This window comes from Oryzias latipes, chromosome 5, assembly GCF_002234675.1.
Source record: "Oryzias latipes chromosome 5, ASM223467v1".
In the NCBI taxonomy this organism is placed as follows: domain Eukaryota; kingdom Metazoa; phylum Chordata; class Actinopteri; order Beloniformes; family Adrianichthyidae; genus Oryzias; species Oryzias latipes.
In genome coordinates, this window is record NC_019863.2 from 4,034,319 (window position 1) to 4,050,078 (window position 15,760).

Below are 15,760 nucleotides of genomic sequence, written 5' to 3' on the forward strand. Positions count from 1 at the left end.
TCAGACACCGATTACAGCGACTTCGTTACTGCGCATGTCCAGCTCCTCTGGTCAGAGCGGAAATAGATTGGCGCGGCGTCCTGTCACCCCGGTCAAAAGGAGGCGAACGGGCAATGGAATATGGATTGTGTAAGTGATTGGCTCTGTTTATTTGGGCACATTTAAAAGCCTACTCACAATATGCTCCTAACTCATCATACAATCATTAAAGCCGACGTTGGAAACAGTGCTAGCGTTAGCTGCTAGCTACGAACTTATTTTTCACGTTTGTTTTCGATCTGTCGGTTGTGTGTTTAGAAATCTCCCTATCTGAGGATTCGGCCTCGGAAACGGTTTATTTACGGGTATTCAAACATGGATAAACGGGTTAAATTGTAGTAAGCATAATAAAGACATTCTTTAAAGTCTTTGAACCAATAATTAACTCGAGAGGGAAGGTAAATGACTGACACAGACAGACCGTTAGCTAACAAGCTAACACGTTAGTGTAGAGAAAACCAGTAACAAAGGCTCTTAAAGTACTTTCTGCATGTTTATAACCTGTAACCTCGTCTTAAAGTATATCTATTCATGAACATCTTCTCAGGAACTAGTTTGTTGTTTTGCGTGGCTTCTCCTGGTGGTTAAATGAACAACGTCGGACCAGTTTCGTCAACGGAAATTGTTTTTATTTTACAAACGGGTAAATTAACAAATGTAAGTATATATTTATTAAAAGAAACTTTGACATGGTGCAAAATACGCAGGTGTGTTTCAAATAATCATTAACATGTTCACTCCGGTTCTTTGGTTAATCCAGTTATTTGGTCAGCCATCCTAACCTATGATTTTGGTACAGTTGGTATATTTTAAACTGCTCTTTTTATTATTTTATGTAATTGTTTCCCCAGATTCCAGTAACTATTGATGATCTTGAGGGCAAGAAAGACCCCGTCATTGAAGGTAACAGACTTTTCTGTAGATCTTATGACTCTGACGTAGACTGACTGAGGTGTGTTTTCATTTTTGTTTTGATCAATTCTTCAGACTCCGAACACAATGCGTACACGAGGTTTATGAAGTCTCATCGCTGTTATGATCTTGTACCTACCAGCTCCAAGCTAGTTGTGTTTGACACATCACTTCAGGTAAGAGAAACCTTTTAATCCATCAGATGAACACTTGAACGTTGGTAACTGTCAATAATTGTGCAGGTGAAGAAGGCTTTCTTTGCTCTCGTGTCCAATGGGGTGAGAGCAGCACCTCTGTGGGACAGTAAGAAACAGTGCTTTGTCGGTAAGATTTGTTTTGTTTGTTGGATTTCAGTTCAGTGAATAAACATCTTTATAGCTCATGTTTTTTTTCCCCTACAGGAATGCTTACCATCACAGACTTTATCAACATTCTGCATCGCTACTACAAGTCACCATTGGTAAGATGGTTTAGTCCGCCAGTGGACGAAGCCTTCAAATGTCCAACTTCAGCTGCAAGACTTCTATGTTAGTTACAGTAGCTACTTTCTTTAATACTCTATTTACACTTTCAGGTTCAGATTTATGAACTAGAAGAACACAAGATTGAAACATGGAGAGGTAGGAATGGTTGGAACAAGTTTTGCTGCATAGTTATTCTTACGTTCACTGCAGTAAGATCTTTTATGTTTCCAATAGAACTGTACCTTCAAGACTCCTTCAAACCTCTGGTTAGCATTTCTCCCAATGCCAGGTGAGCAGCAGTAGCACTTTAAACCTTTGTGTTTTTTTTTTTTTTTTACTTTAAAGTCTTGATGAGTGGGCAAACAATGTCTTTTGTTTTTTTGCCTATATTATACTATCATCTTTTGATCTATTCTCAAAGCGTTCCCAGTGGTCTTTTAATTGTGACTATGCCATTTTTAGCCAAAGTCAACAAATCTTCTCTAGGACATAGTTTCTGTAGAGCGGCAGTAGTTCATTAGAAATTTGCCTATGATTTGTGGGTGGGACTGTTGGTGTGGAGCAACCCCGCCCCCCTTCCCCTCCTGGTCGCTGAGAGCTTGGAGCAGGGTGCTTGTGGCCGCCCGCCCAGGGTATTTTCAACGTCACACATACGATCTTTTCTATGCGTCGCTTTTTTTGTGTCTGCTCCTAATTCACAGCAAGTTGAATAAAGCAATACTCAGAATAGCAATTTTGAGCTTAAATTTGTCTTTATATGTGTCTTCAATCATGAGAAATGCCACAAGAACATGTTAAAAACATCAAAAACCCAATTTTCATTGGAGTGGGTCTTTAAGGTGGATCTACAGCTGAGGCGTTCTCATAGAAAATTGCTCATTTCTAAGCCTTTTCAGGGCCGGCATTGGGAATAGCACTGGTAATTGAATAGGTCATCTCCGGAACACTGATGGAATAGTTTGACATTATCTTACCCCAAAAGAGAAACTAGGAAATGGCTTGACATGTTTGTTCAGGGATTCCACTGTAATCTGCAAATGCCTGAAAGCAATAGGTTCTTGACTGGGCTCTGTACTGAACTATGTCAGAGTTTTTGAAAAGGTAATCTGGTAAATGGTAAATAGTGTATAATTGTATAGCGCCTTTCTTCCTACAAGGACAAAGCGCTTTACAGTCACAGACCCATTCATCCAGTCACACACACATTCACTCACACATTCACACACTGGTGGTGGATCTGTACCTTATTAACCCCCAAAAATGGAGCAATAATGACATGAAGCTATATTGGTGGCTGCTATTCCAAATTTCAGCTTACGGTGGGCTTGTTTTTCACACTTCAAAAGCTTTAGCTTTATACTTCTTTATGTTAGCATCTGTCATTTAAAAAAGTGCTGACCAAAAAGTCTACATAGAATCTCACAGGATTTTTTTCCATAGCTTGTATGATGCAGTGTCATCTCTACTGAGGAACAAGATTCACAGACTGCCAGTCATCGACCCCCTGACAGGGAACACCCTGTATATACTCACACACAAGAGGATTCTCAAGTTCTTGAAGCTGTTTGTGAGTTCCTCTGAGGTCGTCTTTACCCGAGTTTCACATTTTACAGCAGTAATCTACTGTGGGGCAACAACTCTTTTTGTTAGCCTGGCAGCATTTTTCCATTGTTTTCTTGGGATGGTTATAATCTGTTGTTTTCAGATATCAGAGATGCCCAGACCCTCATTCCTGAGTAAAACCGTGGAGGAGCTGAATATTGGAACATTTAAAAACATAGCCATGGTGCGTAAAGACACACCTGTGTACACAGCTCTGGGTATTTTTGTTGAACAGCGTGTGTCTGCACTCCCCGTTGTGGATGAAAAAGGTATGTGGGCTGCTTAAAGTCATTTCTCTGTTTTTGCAAGTTTTCTTTGTTCCGAGGTCTGATGGGATGTCTCTGCTTTGCAGGACGGGTGGTGGACATATACTCTAAATTTGACGTTATCGTAAGTTAAAACCTTTCCCCTCATGCAGCATGTTCTGTTTTGTCACAGCTGTGTGAGAACCATGTAACCACTCTGGTCCGTCTTGCTTCTAAGCGCTAACTTGCGGATATTGATCAGTGAGGAAAGTTAGGAAAATTGCCAAATCAAGGTGTCTCTGTGCAGAATCTGGCAGCAGAAAAGACGTACAACAACCTGGATGTGACTGTAACCAAAGCCCTGCAGCATCGCTCTCAGTACTTTGAGGGGGTTCTGACCTGCCACATACACGACACCCTTGAGGCCATCATCAACAGACTGGTGGAGGCGGAGGTAAGGCTCGCTTTCCACTTCCACCCAGTTCTGACTGGAAATGTAGAAAAGACGTTTTTGCTTTCCTGAAAGGAGTATTCCATAAAAATGGTCTTCCTCTTTTGTTCCAGGTGCACAGACTAGTTGTGGTGGATGAACAGGAAGTGGTCAAGGGAATCGTCTCCCTGTCAGATATCCTCCAAGCACTAGTTCTAACTAACAAAGAAGAGTGTAAGTACAGTTTTTATTAGAGGTGTAACCATTCGTTTTATCAATGATTGGATTCATATCATCATTTGTGGTTGACGATATGATTCGTAGTCCATATCGGTTCATTTTGAATGATCCAATTCTCTGACCTAAAGTGGATCCAGGACGTCTTTATCCAAACTTCCAGCAGTGAGACTCAGACAGAAATTCCTGCTACTGAACAGTGAAGTTTTCCAGATTCTTGGATTTCTTCCAGATCATCAAGTGGAAATTAAATATGTGTCCAATCAAACAAGTAAACTAGAATGAATGTCACATCCATTCACGTTTTAGTTTCCTGCCCACTGTTGTTTTTTCACGTCCAAAGAATCCATGTTATAATAAAATAAACCTACCTTACCTCAATCCAGATGCTATTTTCCAAAATTGATATAATTGATTTATTTGAATTAGAAATTATCTTATAATGGTATTAGTCAACTTGATGAACAATTTGCCCCAGACGGATGGATCTGGTTGGATCGTAGGACCACAAATTAATTCACTGAATAATTGATTAATCGTTACACCCCTTGGTTTTTGACTATCAATACAATGGAATGTTTTTTGTTTTGTTTATTGATGGATTTTTACTCCTGATCATTCCATCTACAGGTTCAACTTAACATCTGATCATGTTTTCAGAAGAGACCAGAGCAAAGGGAGAGAAAGGCCACGCATGTGAGAAGGCTCATTTGAAATGTCTAATGTTTGCAGCTCTGCTCTCTCTGCAAAAGTCTGAGGTTGATCATGTCTGATGATGTCACAATCATAATAATCATAGTAGTACTGACCTGCCTCTTGGGGGAGCCTAACTCCAAAGCTGTGTTCAAACTCTGCTGGTTTGGTTTGTTCCAAACCTGGAGTTTGTTCCTGCAGCACACACAACTGAACACTAAAAGAGCTGTCCTCCAACAGCCGTCAGATGGATATGCTAATGCTAACATCTGCCTCCCCTTCAAAGTTTCTTCTAAGCACAATAAACTTTTTTTCTTCTTCACTGAGCTGCATTATTTTAAAATTTGTAAACACTTTAACCACATTTTAAAGTCCTTCAGTTAAAACCACTTGAGAGTTGCCAACATGACAATGTAGCTCACATTAAAATGTGCACAAAAGAGCTGCAAGAATGGGAGCACTGTGGCTCTAAAAACACCCTTTAGACTTTTTTTAACCTGAATGATGTTAATTTAATCAATAATAATCTCTTTGTTAGATTTGAATATGTAACAATATTATTCCATTGTTAGCATAATGTAGTATAATCTACAAGTTTGCACACATTTGACTTTGAATATGACGTGACATTTACTCAGCCTACATGAGAAACAAACCTGCGCTCCTGCAGAACCCCAAGTACTGTGAACGTTCAGAATTAGGAAACGGCTCCGCATCAGATCAGAACTAAAGGCGGTGAGGGGCGGAGGGAGACGTGTTAACACACCTGAAGTCCACTTAAGGCAGGTGAGGATGTCAAAGCACAGTTAAACTCTGCCCTAAATGAATCCACCTGCTGCTGGGATGGGAATCAATGAACATATCCATGGATTTGTTTTTACCCAGCAATGTTTTTTTTTCTTCAATTGGCTCATTTTTAGAGAAGAGAAGGAATAGATTTATAATCTTAAAAGATGGGACTGTTGCAGCTTTAAAAAGCCCTTCCAGTCAGAGACGCTTCTTAACGTTTTTCTTTGAATGAATCTTATTTCATTCATGAATTTAGTTGTCAGTGTTGTCAACACGTCTGCCTTCAGAGTGACCTTGTAGGAAGTTCAAAGTTCTCCTCTATTTCATGTCTGTCATAATCTACAACAATGACCAGAACATGACGGGATTGCTAAAAAAATTACCCAGCCATTTAATTTGGGAGTTAGTATCTTTAAGAAAAAGATTTTGTCATCATCTTGTAAAGCTACATGTTTAATGGACTGTTTGTTTGTTGCTTTGACTGGTTTTTTTTTTTTTTTTTTTGACCCGCATTTGGGGTTTTGTATTTATATTGTCAACACTTTACATCGTTGCTTCAAAGTCTAATGTTTGTGCAAAACATCTTTTTGGTCAAATTAAGATTTTGTCGAATTATACAAATAGAGATTTTTTGTCAGTCAATAATCCATAAAAAGTCATAAGTTTAGATATTACAGGTTCTTTTATTTGTATTTTCTTTTCTGTACTCCAAAGTCACCACAAACCAACACGTCCTGTCATTTATTGTTGTCATGAATTGAAGACGGAATGCAAACCGCTCTGTAAATTCACAGGTTTTGTTCTTATCCATACTGAAGCTCCAATTTAACGACAAAGCAATAAAAAGTTATTCATTGGCATCTTTTAAATGCATAATATCCTTAAATCTTTGCCTCTTTATTTTCAAGTTTGCACTAACTCTTTCAGGAGTTTCTGTGAAAGCTGAGTTAATGCACACTATGACTGAATGATTTCCCTACACAGCCTGCATAGGATGTTCCATTCAGCACAGGCCTGCAAAATTAATCCCAGATTTATCGTTGTCGCGATTTCAAGCTGTGCAATGTCCAGATCGCAAAAGTCAGCGAAAATCACAATAAATGGTAAACCTTAAAGGTGCTAAAACAACTATTTAATGAATTGAATAATCCCTTTATGCATTTGACCAATCAGATGGAGCCCTTCACGTTGCTGACCAATGGGATGGAGCTTTTATGTTAGATGTTGCCTGAGGGTCATTTGGAGAATAATTTAAGGTATTTTGACTCTTAGTTAAATTAAACTTTTGCCGGGAAATGGAAACGTTTTTTCTATTTGTTCATTTATCGCAAGTTATATCGTCGTCGCAATGTTGATCACTAAAATCGCATATGGCGAGTTTTCCTCATATCGTGCAGCCCTATTCAGGAGTCAATTATGCAGAGATTAGATTCATAATTCATAACTGCAATAATTACACAAGGGCAACGTTGTTAATGCTCCTCAGTTCAAGTTTCAGAATGGCCACAGACCCTGATTATAGAGCAGTTCCTTAAATGACCACTAGAGGCAGCACTTTCACTTCACTCTTATGTTAAAAGGTAAAATATTACACACTTGTTTGCAAAAACTTGTTTCGATGTTTACATTTTGTTGATTAAAACCGAATCTGAAGCTGCTTTAAATTTTTATTAGAATTTGATTTGTGCACAATTAGACATGTTTTTGATTGATAGGTAAACAGAGTAAACTTTCATTTTACTCTGTTCCACCCCATCAAACTTTAGGAAATGTTCTGTAGTCCTTCAGTCCTCAGTTCTGCCAGAGAGGACAAAAAAGCATTTATAAAGAAACGATAGACAAGTTTCGAATCACTAAAGTGAAAGATTTCCCTCCATCATTGTCTTATCCTGAGACAAGCTGAGCACTGTCTGTGGTTAGATCCAACCTTTCTTTGTCTTCCTGCTTCAATCAACCATTTTGATTTTTTCAGACCATTAAACAGAATCTAACCAGGCGATCAAGTTCCCATATTTAGACCCACTCCAATGAAAATTGTTTTTTTTGTGGTGTTTTTAACATGTTACTGTTTCTGATAATAGAAAAAGAAATATGTAAAGAAAATTAAGCTCAAAATTGCATTTCTGAGGATGTCTTCATTCAAATCGTTGTAAAGCAGGAGTAGACACAAAAACATCTTATTTTGTGTAATAGAAAATAAAAAAGGCAGTTTGAAAAAGCTTGCAGCAATGATGTAGGTGCTCCAATCAGCGGACCACAAGCTTCCTGCTCCGCTCCATTCTGATCATCCACTTGGATGATCGTCTTTGTTTTCCTCACTACCTGCTTTCCTCGTCTGAGCTGGAATGTGGATCAAACCATGTCAGGTTAGGGATGTTAGGGACTGGAAGCCAGCAGCATGTTAGCATGGGGTTGCTCCGTGCCAACAGTCCCGCCCACATTTGTGATTTTTTTTTTATGAACTCCTGCCGCACTTCAGAAACTATGTTTTAGAAAATGACACAGCATTTGGGATTTTGGCTAGAAACAGCATAATCATAATTAAAGACCACTGGGGAAGCTTTGAAGATAGATGAAAAGATGATCTGAGTGGGTCTTTAATATTAGAATGACATTTTTAGATTCTAATTAGGGCCTAAATCATTAAAAAAAAAGACATTTGAATGTTTTCTTTTAGCTCTAACTACGATGGTCCTGAAGTTAAAATCAGATTTAAAAAAAATCAGCATTACATTTTAGAAAACAAATGTAAAAAAACTAAAGTAAATTCCAAAAAACAAAACAAAATGTTAGAAAAATGAACCCAATAAGAAACCGGAACAAGAAGGTACAACAGACATCTCTGACTGTATGACGATATATCGCTTCATGTCTAATTACTTTCCATTTGAAATGATGGACAGACATCATCCTACAATCAGCAATGTCCCATAGTACCTACCTTTGTGCTTGTTTTAAATGTTTCATTTTGTTTAATGGAAATTTCTTTTATTTTCTATAAATTTGTATCATATTTATGTTTTGGTTTCTGGAATTTTATTGAGTTTCTCAAATGTGATGCTGATTTTTTAAAATATTTGTTTGACTTTTTTTGTTTTAATCGCCGTTGTGGTCTTTAAAATGTTTTTGCGGCTAGCCCTTTTTTTGTAATGTTATTTGCACTTCAGGCCCAGCGTAGGTAACAATAATCCATGATCTGTGCATCATCTTTACGTTTGTAGCGCACAGGTATGAACAGGAACAGCAGCAACACTGAGCAGCTGAAGCAAAACTAAAGCCACTAATTTGAGTTCAATGAATTCAGTAAAACATTTTAACGTTTGGAGTTTACGACTAAATGATCAACAGTACTACAATCTACAGTCCTGATGCTTTGTTTGGTCTCAGACTGGTGAATTGAATCTAGCTGTGTCATGTTTTCTTTTTCTATGTGTTTATTTGGGACTTGAATCAGGATAAAACTTTGGACTCAACATTCACAAACAGAACACGTTTTAAGGGCACAGTATTGGCAGAATCAAATCACACTTTTTTACTTGCTTATACTGCATGAGGGTTACAGAATAAAGATCTAGTCTTTAGCCATGTAGCAAAAGGAGCTTCAATTATTCACTCTCCCTAAGGAAACATTATATATTTGTACAAAATGGCTAAACACAAATGGGTTCTTGGTCCATATTATGCAAGTGAATGTGGCATAGGCTTATGATTACATATCTTTTTGTCTGAATAGTCAAGCATGAATCTAATGTTTTTGCCATGATCATAAAAGTATCAACAAAATATATAAATTAAACTTTTTTTTCTCATAATAAACACGACGATAAATAAAAAAAGACTTGTTAGAAACCTATGCTTTGTTCTTCTTACAGTCTTTCTTTTTCTCTTCTTTTTCAGCTTTCTTCTTCTCCTTCTTTTTCTCGTCCTTCTGCTCCTTATATTTCCACTTGGGGGGTTCCAGATAGCCCTTTTCCTTCTTCTTCTTCTTCTTTTCCTTCTTTGGCGCTGCATCTGCAGGCGTGTCCACGCTGATTTTAGGAATACACCCAGAAGGAAACACGCTGTTCCTCCTCGCCATGCTGCGGGGAACAAATGCGGTAGCAACCTTGGTGGAGGCCAGAGAGAGGATGCTGCCCCGCCGCTCGGTGTCGGGGCAGCATGTGGCGGCCACGGTTTCTGCTGAGTGGATTGAGGGGAGGACGTGGGACGCTGAGCCAATGCTGTGGCACACGGAGCTTTCTTCCAGCTCCTTCAGAGAGTGTTTTTTCAGCAGCTCTGCTACAGCCAGTCGCCTCTTTCCCATCTCTGGAGGACTTGTGGGGCAGAGCGGCCGGCATCCCGTAGAAATCAGAGGACTGTGGACACTGGTGGTCATGCGCACCATGTGGTCCAAGACCCCATTGTCCTGGGGATCGCGTGGAAAGCTGAATCCAAACGTGTTTTTGATTCGTAATGTGATTTTCTCTGCTGGACTTTTCTGAGCTGCGGCTTTGGCCACTTTCTCCCTGAGCTCAGGCCACTCGACCACATAGTTCTCACAGAACTGCTCTGCTTTTGGCCTCGCCGCGAGGCGCCGGAGACGATGAAAGGTCTCATAGCGACCAGTTTTGAGGGCCCAGTCCCGGGCACATTTTCCACGGGTGGAGTCCACTGCATGTATGTCTGCTCCTGGATGATGAAAATCAAACAACTAAAGGTTTTTTTCTCAACTATGGGACATTTACGTTCAATGTGTACAGTAAAAAGGTTTTTCATAGATTTTTCGGTAACAAGTAAACTAAAAATAAGCAAGTGATTTAGCTACAACTAACCAGGATACTGGTAAGCTTGAGATTACTGGATGTATGTTAAGATGTGATAATTCCTTCTGAATGATCCCTTAAACTGATCTTGGGTCATTGGCTCCTGTACTCTGATCACCAGAGGCAAACATGGCCTACAATGAATCTTGTATCTTAAAAGTTGAACGTAAGAGTGACAGTTTGTGGGTGGGTTTCATGTTCTTACACACCAGCCATAACAAGTGCAGCCACAACATCATCGCGGCCCGTCATCGCCGCTTTGATGAGGGCTGTGAAGCCTCTGCAGTCCTTCACTTCAGTGTCTACTCCAGGAAAGTAGTTCAGGAGATACATGACTGTGCTAATGTGACCTGCAGCGGGACAGATGTTCAGCCTCACAGTTGGTAGATTGCACTTCTGATGATGGAGCAACTGTCACTGTTCACCTGCTTGAGACGCGATCATCAGTGCGGTGTTTCCCTCGTTGTCTTGGTGATTTATGTCTACAAATGGACAGTGGTGGAGTCCGTATACGATGTCGATGAAACCTTTGGAGCAGGCCACCATCAAACAGTTCTGCAAGTAAAACCATTGAAGGCCGGTCAGTGACTCTGTCAAAAGCAGAATGTCTCTCAGAGGATTAAGCTCTCACCCTGCCATTGTTGTCAAGCTTCATGACCGCCTCCTTGGAAACTCCTCCCCCCAGGATTTTCTGCAGAGAAATGGCATCGTTGCGCAGACAAGCCTCGTACAGGCTGGAAGCTGTTGGGTTATTTGGGATTTCTGGTGTGTAGTCTGGGAGCACAGAGTCATCAGAGAGGATGCTGTCGGCGTCCGTGTCTCGTCCTGATGCAGGAGAGTCGTCCTCATCAGGACCCGAGCCCAGATGTGGGTCGTCCGCTACAGAGGCCATCTTCCAAAAGAACACTGGCCTCTTCCTTTACATCTAAAAATATTTTACAAACAGAAACTGATGAGGCAAAAACCTCTCCACAAACCATCCATGACTTTTGCAAATCAGAGGTGTCAAACTTGTTGGTGTGTGTCACACCAAACAGTGCACCAGGCTTTAGATTTGGCACGTTGGCGAGTCACAGGTTGACTGCAAAGGGTGACTGGAGTCAGGGATTACGATTGTGTCTGACGTGTGGCATCATGAGCTCAAAAGGCCACTTAGGTGGATCAGCAGTAACTGTGCTGCTGCGTTTACGGCGCAGCTAAATGAAGAACAGCCACCTCAGATTTACCTCAGTCACATGGTGCTGCTGCTCCGTCTCTGCAACTGTTTCTGTTGGATGAAGGAATTTCTCCACTTTCTTTCACAGCGTCAAACCAACAGTCCAGCATGCACTTAAATCTGAAACCCAAACCCAATAACTTCAGACAAGAAAACTTCTACCGAATTCAAAGCAAGGAAATCATTGTTTTATTGACAGATTTGTTGAAAAATAATATTTTGATTTGTCATTGAGAAAGTCTTGGTTTTCGTCTTTCAAAGCCTCGGACTGATCTTTCTGCAAACTGTAAAGTGTTATTAGACCAGCATACAGACGACTGAGTTCAGTTTCTTACCGTGACGGTATCTGTGACCTTTCTGACTGCAGGTAGATTCCTCTCTCTTCCTCCAGAGTTCTCCTGATTTCCTCTAAAACAACAACAAAGTTGTTCCAGGACCTGCAAGCGGATAGCCTTTCTTCATTTTCATTCCCAGTAAATCACAAAGAGGAGGAGTCTCCCATGCCGAGACGCTGTCTGTTGATCTCTTGTGCTTAGCTCATCCCACTTACAACAGCTTTAGAGAAGATTACTCACTGCTGAGGTCATTTTACTCTCAACACAACTCTGACTTTCTGCTAACTACTTCTGAACTCGGTTTATGTTTAAAAATGTAAAAGATTTACCTGCCATTTCCTTACAAATGAAGCTGTAAATCGGGATATGAATGAGCTGTCTGCCTGGTGGTGGTTTGATTCCTGGTTTTTAGAGCCTTTATGTGTTCTCAGCAGAATACTTCACCTCACATTGCCTCAAATTCACTGAATGCTTTATAGGAGGGTTTGGATAAAAGTGCTAAATGACTCAATATTGACAAATAAATAACACATTTAAAAATTAAAACATTAGTGATGATTCATTTACTTCCAAACAAATACCTGGCATCTGAAATAAAATTGTTTCTGGAAAGAAATTGTACAGTCCCTGACAAAAGTCTTGTTGCTTATCTATTTTGTAGAAACAAAAGCGTATAACCTCACTGTTAATGAATCCATTGGTTTTAGAAATGTCTCATGAAAGCTAAAACGTTCCCAAATTATGTTCAATATACTAAAATAAAATTGCTTCACTGAAGAAAGATTGATCATTTAATGAACACAGAAAGGTCACATTTTGGCAAGACAAAAGTTTTGTCGCCTTGTCATATGATGCACCCAATCCTAGATGACAGCCTCAGCTGTGATCAATTACTGATCAATCAATTAGTGGGTGTGTATAAAAAGAACCCCAGCACACCAAGCCTTCACATCAACTGCAACTTGACCTCTGACAACATGCCTAAGATTCACCCTGAGACCAAAGCGTTGATTATCAAGAGGCTGAAGACCAGATCACTGCTGAGGTGGCTGACACCTTCAATGTGTCTCAGCGTCAAGTACAAAGAATAAGAAAAAGATTTGAAGAGACTGGAGATGTTTTTGACAAGCCCAGGTCCGGCAGACCCTGCAAGACAACTGCTCGGGAGGACCGTTTGTTGGTTCCAAAATCCAAGGCCAGCCTCTTTTCCACTGCAGCAGAGCTCCACCAGGCCTGGTCAACTCAAGTCCCTGTGTCAACCAGAACAGTTTGTAGAATTCTGTCTCAAAATGGCCTCCATGGTCGAATCAGTGCCCAGAAACCAGCACTAAACAAAAGGCAATTGAAAAAACGTGTGGCATTTGCCAAGGCCCACAGCTGCTAAAAGGATGGACGCTGGAAAAGTGGCAGAAGGTGGATTTCTCAGATGAGTCTTCAGTTGAATTACATCACAGGAGACCAACTGGAGGCCGCATGGACCCAAGACTCACCCAGAAAACCGTTAAGTTTGGTGGCGGAAAAATCATGGTCTGGGGTTACATCCAGTATGGGGGTGTGCGAAACATTTGCAGGGTGGAAGGCAATATCAATAGCCTAAAATATCAAGAAGTATTAGCTACCTCTTACATTCCCATCCATAAAAGGGATCAACTTCTGCAGCAGAATGGTGTTCCATCGCATACTTCCATCTCTACATCAAAGTTCCTCAAGGCGAAGAAGATCAAGGTGCTCCAGGACTGGCCAGCCCAGTCACACGACATGAACATCATTGAGCATGTCTGGGGTAGAATGAAAGAGGAAGCATGGAGGACGAAACCAAAGAATCTTGATGAACTCTGGGAGGCATGTAAGACTGCTTTCTTTGCTATTCCCGATGACTTCATCGATAAATTGTATGAATCATTGTCAAACCGCATGGATACTGTCCTTCAAGCTCATGGAAGTCATACAAGATATTAAATATGGATCTCACAGTAGCACTACTTAATTCACTGATGTTATGCAACATATTTTTGTTTTTGAAGTAAATTATTTGATAAATTTTCACATTACTCTCTGTAGGCGACAAAACTTTTGTCTTGCCAAAATGTGACCTTTCTGTGTTCATTAAATGATCCATCTTTCTTCAGTGAAGCAATTTTATTTTAGTATATCGAACATAATTTGGGAGGGTTTTAGCTTTCATATGAGACATTTCTAAAAGCAATGGATTCATTAAAAGTGAGGTTATACGCTTTCTACAAAATGGATAAGCGACAAGACTTTTGTCAGGGACTGTAGTTCAGTTCAATATGGGGATGACTTCAGGCCTGATATCTATCCCGAGGACTATCATGGACCCCCTCCATAGTCTGGGTAAGCCACAAAAGCCTCTAGCTAAGGAGGCCGGATGTTCACAGAGCGCTGTGTCCGAGCAGAACAACAGAAAGTCCAATGGAAGGACAACATGGGGCAGGAGAAGATGCTCCAGCAAAAGAGAAGACCAGGGTTTTCAGCGGATTATCCAAAGGACAAGATTTTAGAACCTGCAGAACTCCAGGAAAAAGTGGAATGAGGAGGAGGAACAGCTTCAAAAACCACCACGTTCAGACCCATTCGGGAGACGTGCTACAACTGTCGAATTCCTCGGGTCAAACCACTTCTGAACCTGGACCAACGGAGGAAACGTCTCAACCGGGCCAAGGAGAAGGACTGGACCATTGGCCAGTGGTCCAAGGTCCTGTTTTCTGATGAAAGGACATTGTGTCTTTCTTCTGGGAATCAAGGTCGTAGGGGTTTGGAGGAAGACTGGTGAGGAGCAGAACCCGAGCTGCTGGAGGTCCAGAGTGAGATCTCTCCAGTCAGTCAGGATTTGGGCTGTAATGTCCAGCGCTGGTGTTGGTGAACTCTGGTTTTATTCAATCCAGAATCACTGCAACAGTCTTGCAGAATGTTCTAGAAAACTTCTGCTGATGATCTGGATGGAGATGCAGATTCCATCTTCCAGCAGGACCTGGACCCTTCTGACCTGGAGTGACCTGTCCTGAAGTGTTGGAGATGGACAGAGTATTTGAAAATATTTAATTTTGATTGATTTGATGTGATCAGAATCTTATCTTTTTTTTTTGTCATTGAATCATTTATGAGGTTGAACCCCAATTTATGTAAAAATAAACAAATAAATCCTTGAAATCAATTACACAGTGGGTCCTAAATCTATATGAAAGTTACATTTTTTGATAGAAGTGTGGAAATGAAGACGCTTTTCCATGATAATCTCATTTTTTGGTGTGTTTCAGATGAACCACTGGATGGGGGTGTTTGACCAGTCAATGCTGTCTAGTTACAGACTTTCACCATCCTGAAAAGTTCTGTTGGACAGGAAACTGATGAGGATTGCATAATGCGTTTAAAAAACAAGGTTTAGACTAGAAGGATGTCAGAAACGGATCTGAGTGCTCTCCAGGACGTTTCTTCTTGCTATAGGAGTGAGCGCAGGCTGAGTATGTGATTTGCTGGGCATGGCTGAACCTGTCAGACAGATCAACATCATCTCTCCCAGAGGAGGGACGCCGCTGCTGTCTTTATGCTGCACAGCACAGACTGCCCTGCCGTTCTGTGAGTGACAATCGGGACGGAGAAGAAGTTACTCTGAGGTTCTTCTCCACATTTAATCGCATAAACAACAAAGCATTTGTGTATTCTGAGGAGAGAGGGATATGAAGCCAACGTGAAGACTCCGGTGACCCCAAGAGGAAGCTGAGAAGGATGTAAGACATAGAAGAAAACTTTGGCAAAAGTGCTGGGGAAGACGAGGAACTTATGGAGGACGCCGTTTATAGAGTGAGTGAGCTTATAGTTTGTGTAAAGAAAAGATCCCTTCAAAATAAAATGTTATTAGTATTTTATTAGTATTTTTATTGTATTAGCTCTGTTCTTATTAACTGTTTCTCATGTGTTGTAAAGCGTCTTTGTGTGCCATTTAAAGCGCTATATAAATAAATAAATACATTTTAA

General features: G+C 40.5%; 3 protein-coding genes across 5 annotated transcripts in view; 2 read left to right on the forward strand and 1 right to left on the reverse strand.

Annotated features, from left to right (window-relative positions):
• On the forward strand, window positions 1–10,391 carry prkag1 (protein kinase AMP-activated non-catalytic subunit gamma 1). 3 transcript variants are annotated; one of them, XR_002290171.2, is made up of 14 exons: window positions 217–696; window positions 891–942; window positions 1,027–1,127; window positions 1,194–1,275; window positions 1,353–1,411; window positions 1,526–1,571; window positions 1,650–1,704; window positions 2,856–2,982; window positions 3,121–3,286; window positions 3,370–3,407; window positions 3,570–3,716; window positions 3,827–3,926; window positions 4,560–4,625; window positions 9,309–10,391. XR_002290171.2 is itself a non-coding variant. In XM_004068494.4 (13 exons), the coding sequence occupies exons 1-13, from the start codon at window positions 121–123 to the stop codon at window positions 4,568–4,570; spliced, it is 993 nt and encodes a 330-aa protein (XP_004068542.1). In that variant the 5' UTR covers window positions 1–120; the 3' UTR covers window positions 4,571–6,297. The 3 variants fall into 3 exon arrangements, 2 of the variants coding, with proteins under 2 accessions (XP_004068542.1, XP_020558704.1); XM_004068494.4 differs by lacking the exons at window positions 217–696; window positions 9,309–10,391 and adding an exon at window positions 1–129 and having other exon boundaries at window positions 4,560–6,297; XM_020703045.2 differs by lacking the exon at window positions 9,309–10,391 and having other exon boundaries at window positions 219–696; window positions 4,560–6,297.
• On the reverse strand, window positions 7,203–11,904 carry LOC101173138 (photoreceptor ankyrin repeat protein-like). The gene is made up of 7 exons (XM_011474673.2): window positions 11,765–11,904; window positions 11,440–11,549; window positions 10,845–11,138; window positions 10,639–10,768; window positions 10,423–10,563; window positions 9,310–10,079; window positions 7,203–7,208 (listed from the first exon to the last, which is right to left on the reverse strand). The coding sequence occupies exons 3-7, from the start codon at window positions 11,103–11,105 to the stop codon at window positions 7,203–7,205; spliced, it is 1,308 nt and encodes a 435-aa protein (XP_011472975.2). The 5' UTR covers window positions 11,106–11,138; window positions 11,440–11,549; window positions 11,765–11,904.
• A 3,568-nt stretch (window positions 11,905–15,472) lies between these two features.
• Window positions 15,473–15,760, forward strand: part of arhgef25 (Rho guanine nucleotide exchange factor 25) — a 42,607-nt gene continuing 42,319 nt past the window's right edge. The window contains exon 1 of the mRNA XM_011474675.3: window positions 15,473–15,586. Coding sequence (XP_011472977.1) covers window positions 15,566–15,586 — 21 coding nt within the window. The 5' untranslated portion in view covers window positions 15,473–15,565. The remainder of the gene's footprint in view (window positions 15,587–15,760) is intronic.

Coding starts and splice junctions, on each gene's coding strand:
- LOC101173138 (XM_011474673.2), bottom strand. CDS start 11,105: ATGGCCTCTGTAGCGGACGACCCACATCTGGGCTCGGGTCCTGATGAG. Junction 10,769..10,844: donor AGCTTGACAACAATGGCAGG/GTGAGAGCTTAA, acceptor TTTTACTTGCAG/AACTGTTTGATGGTGGCCTG. Junction 10,564..10,638: donor GATGATCGCGTCTCAAGCAG/GTGAACAGTGAC, acceptor GTCCCGCTGCAG/GTCACATTAGCACAGTCATG.
- prkag1 (XM_020703045.2), top strand. CDS start 628: ATGAACAACGTCGGACCAGTTTCGTCAACGGAAATTGTTTTTATTTTA. Junction 1,412..1,525: donor GCTACTACAAGTCACCATTG/GTAAGATGGTTT, acceptor TTACACTTTCAG/GTTCAGATTTATGAACTAGA. Junction 3,408..3,569: donor ACTCTAAATTTGACGTTATC/GTAAGTTAAAAC, acceptor GTCTCTGTGCAG/AATCTGGCAGCAGAAAAGAC.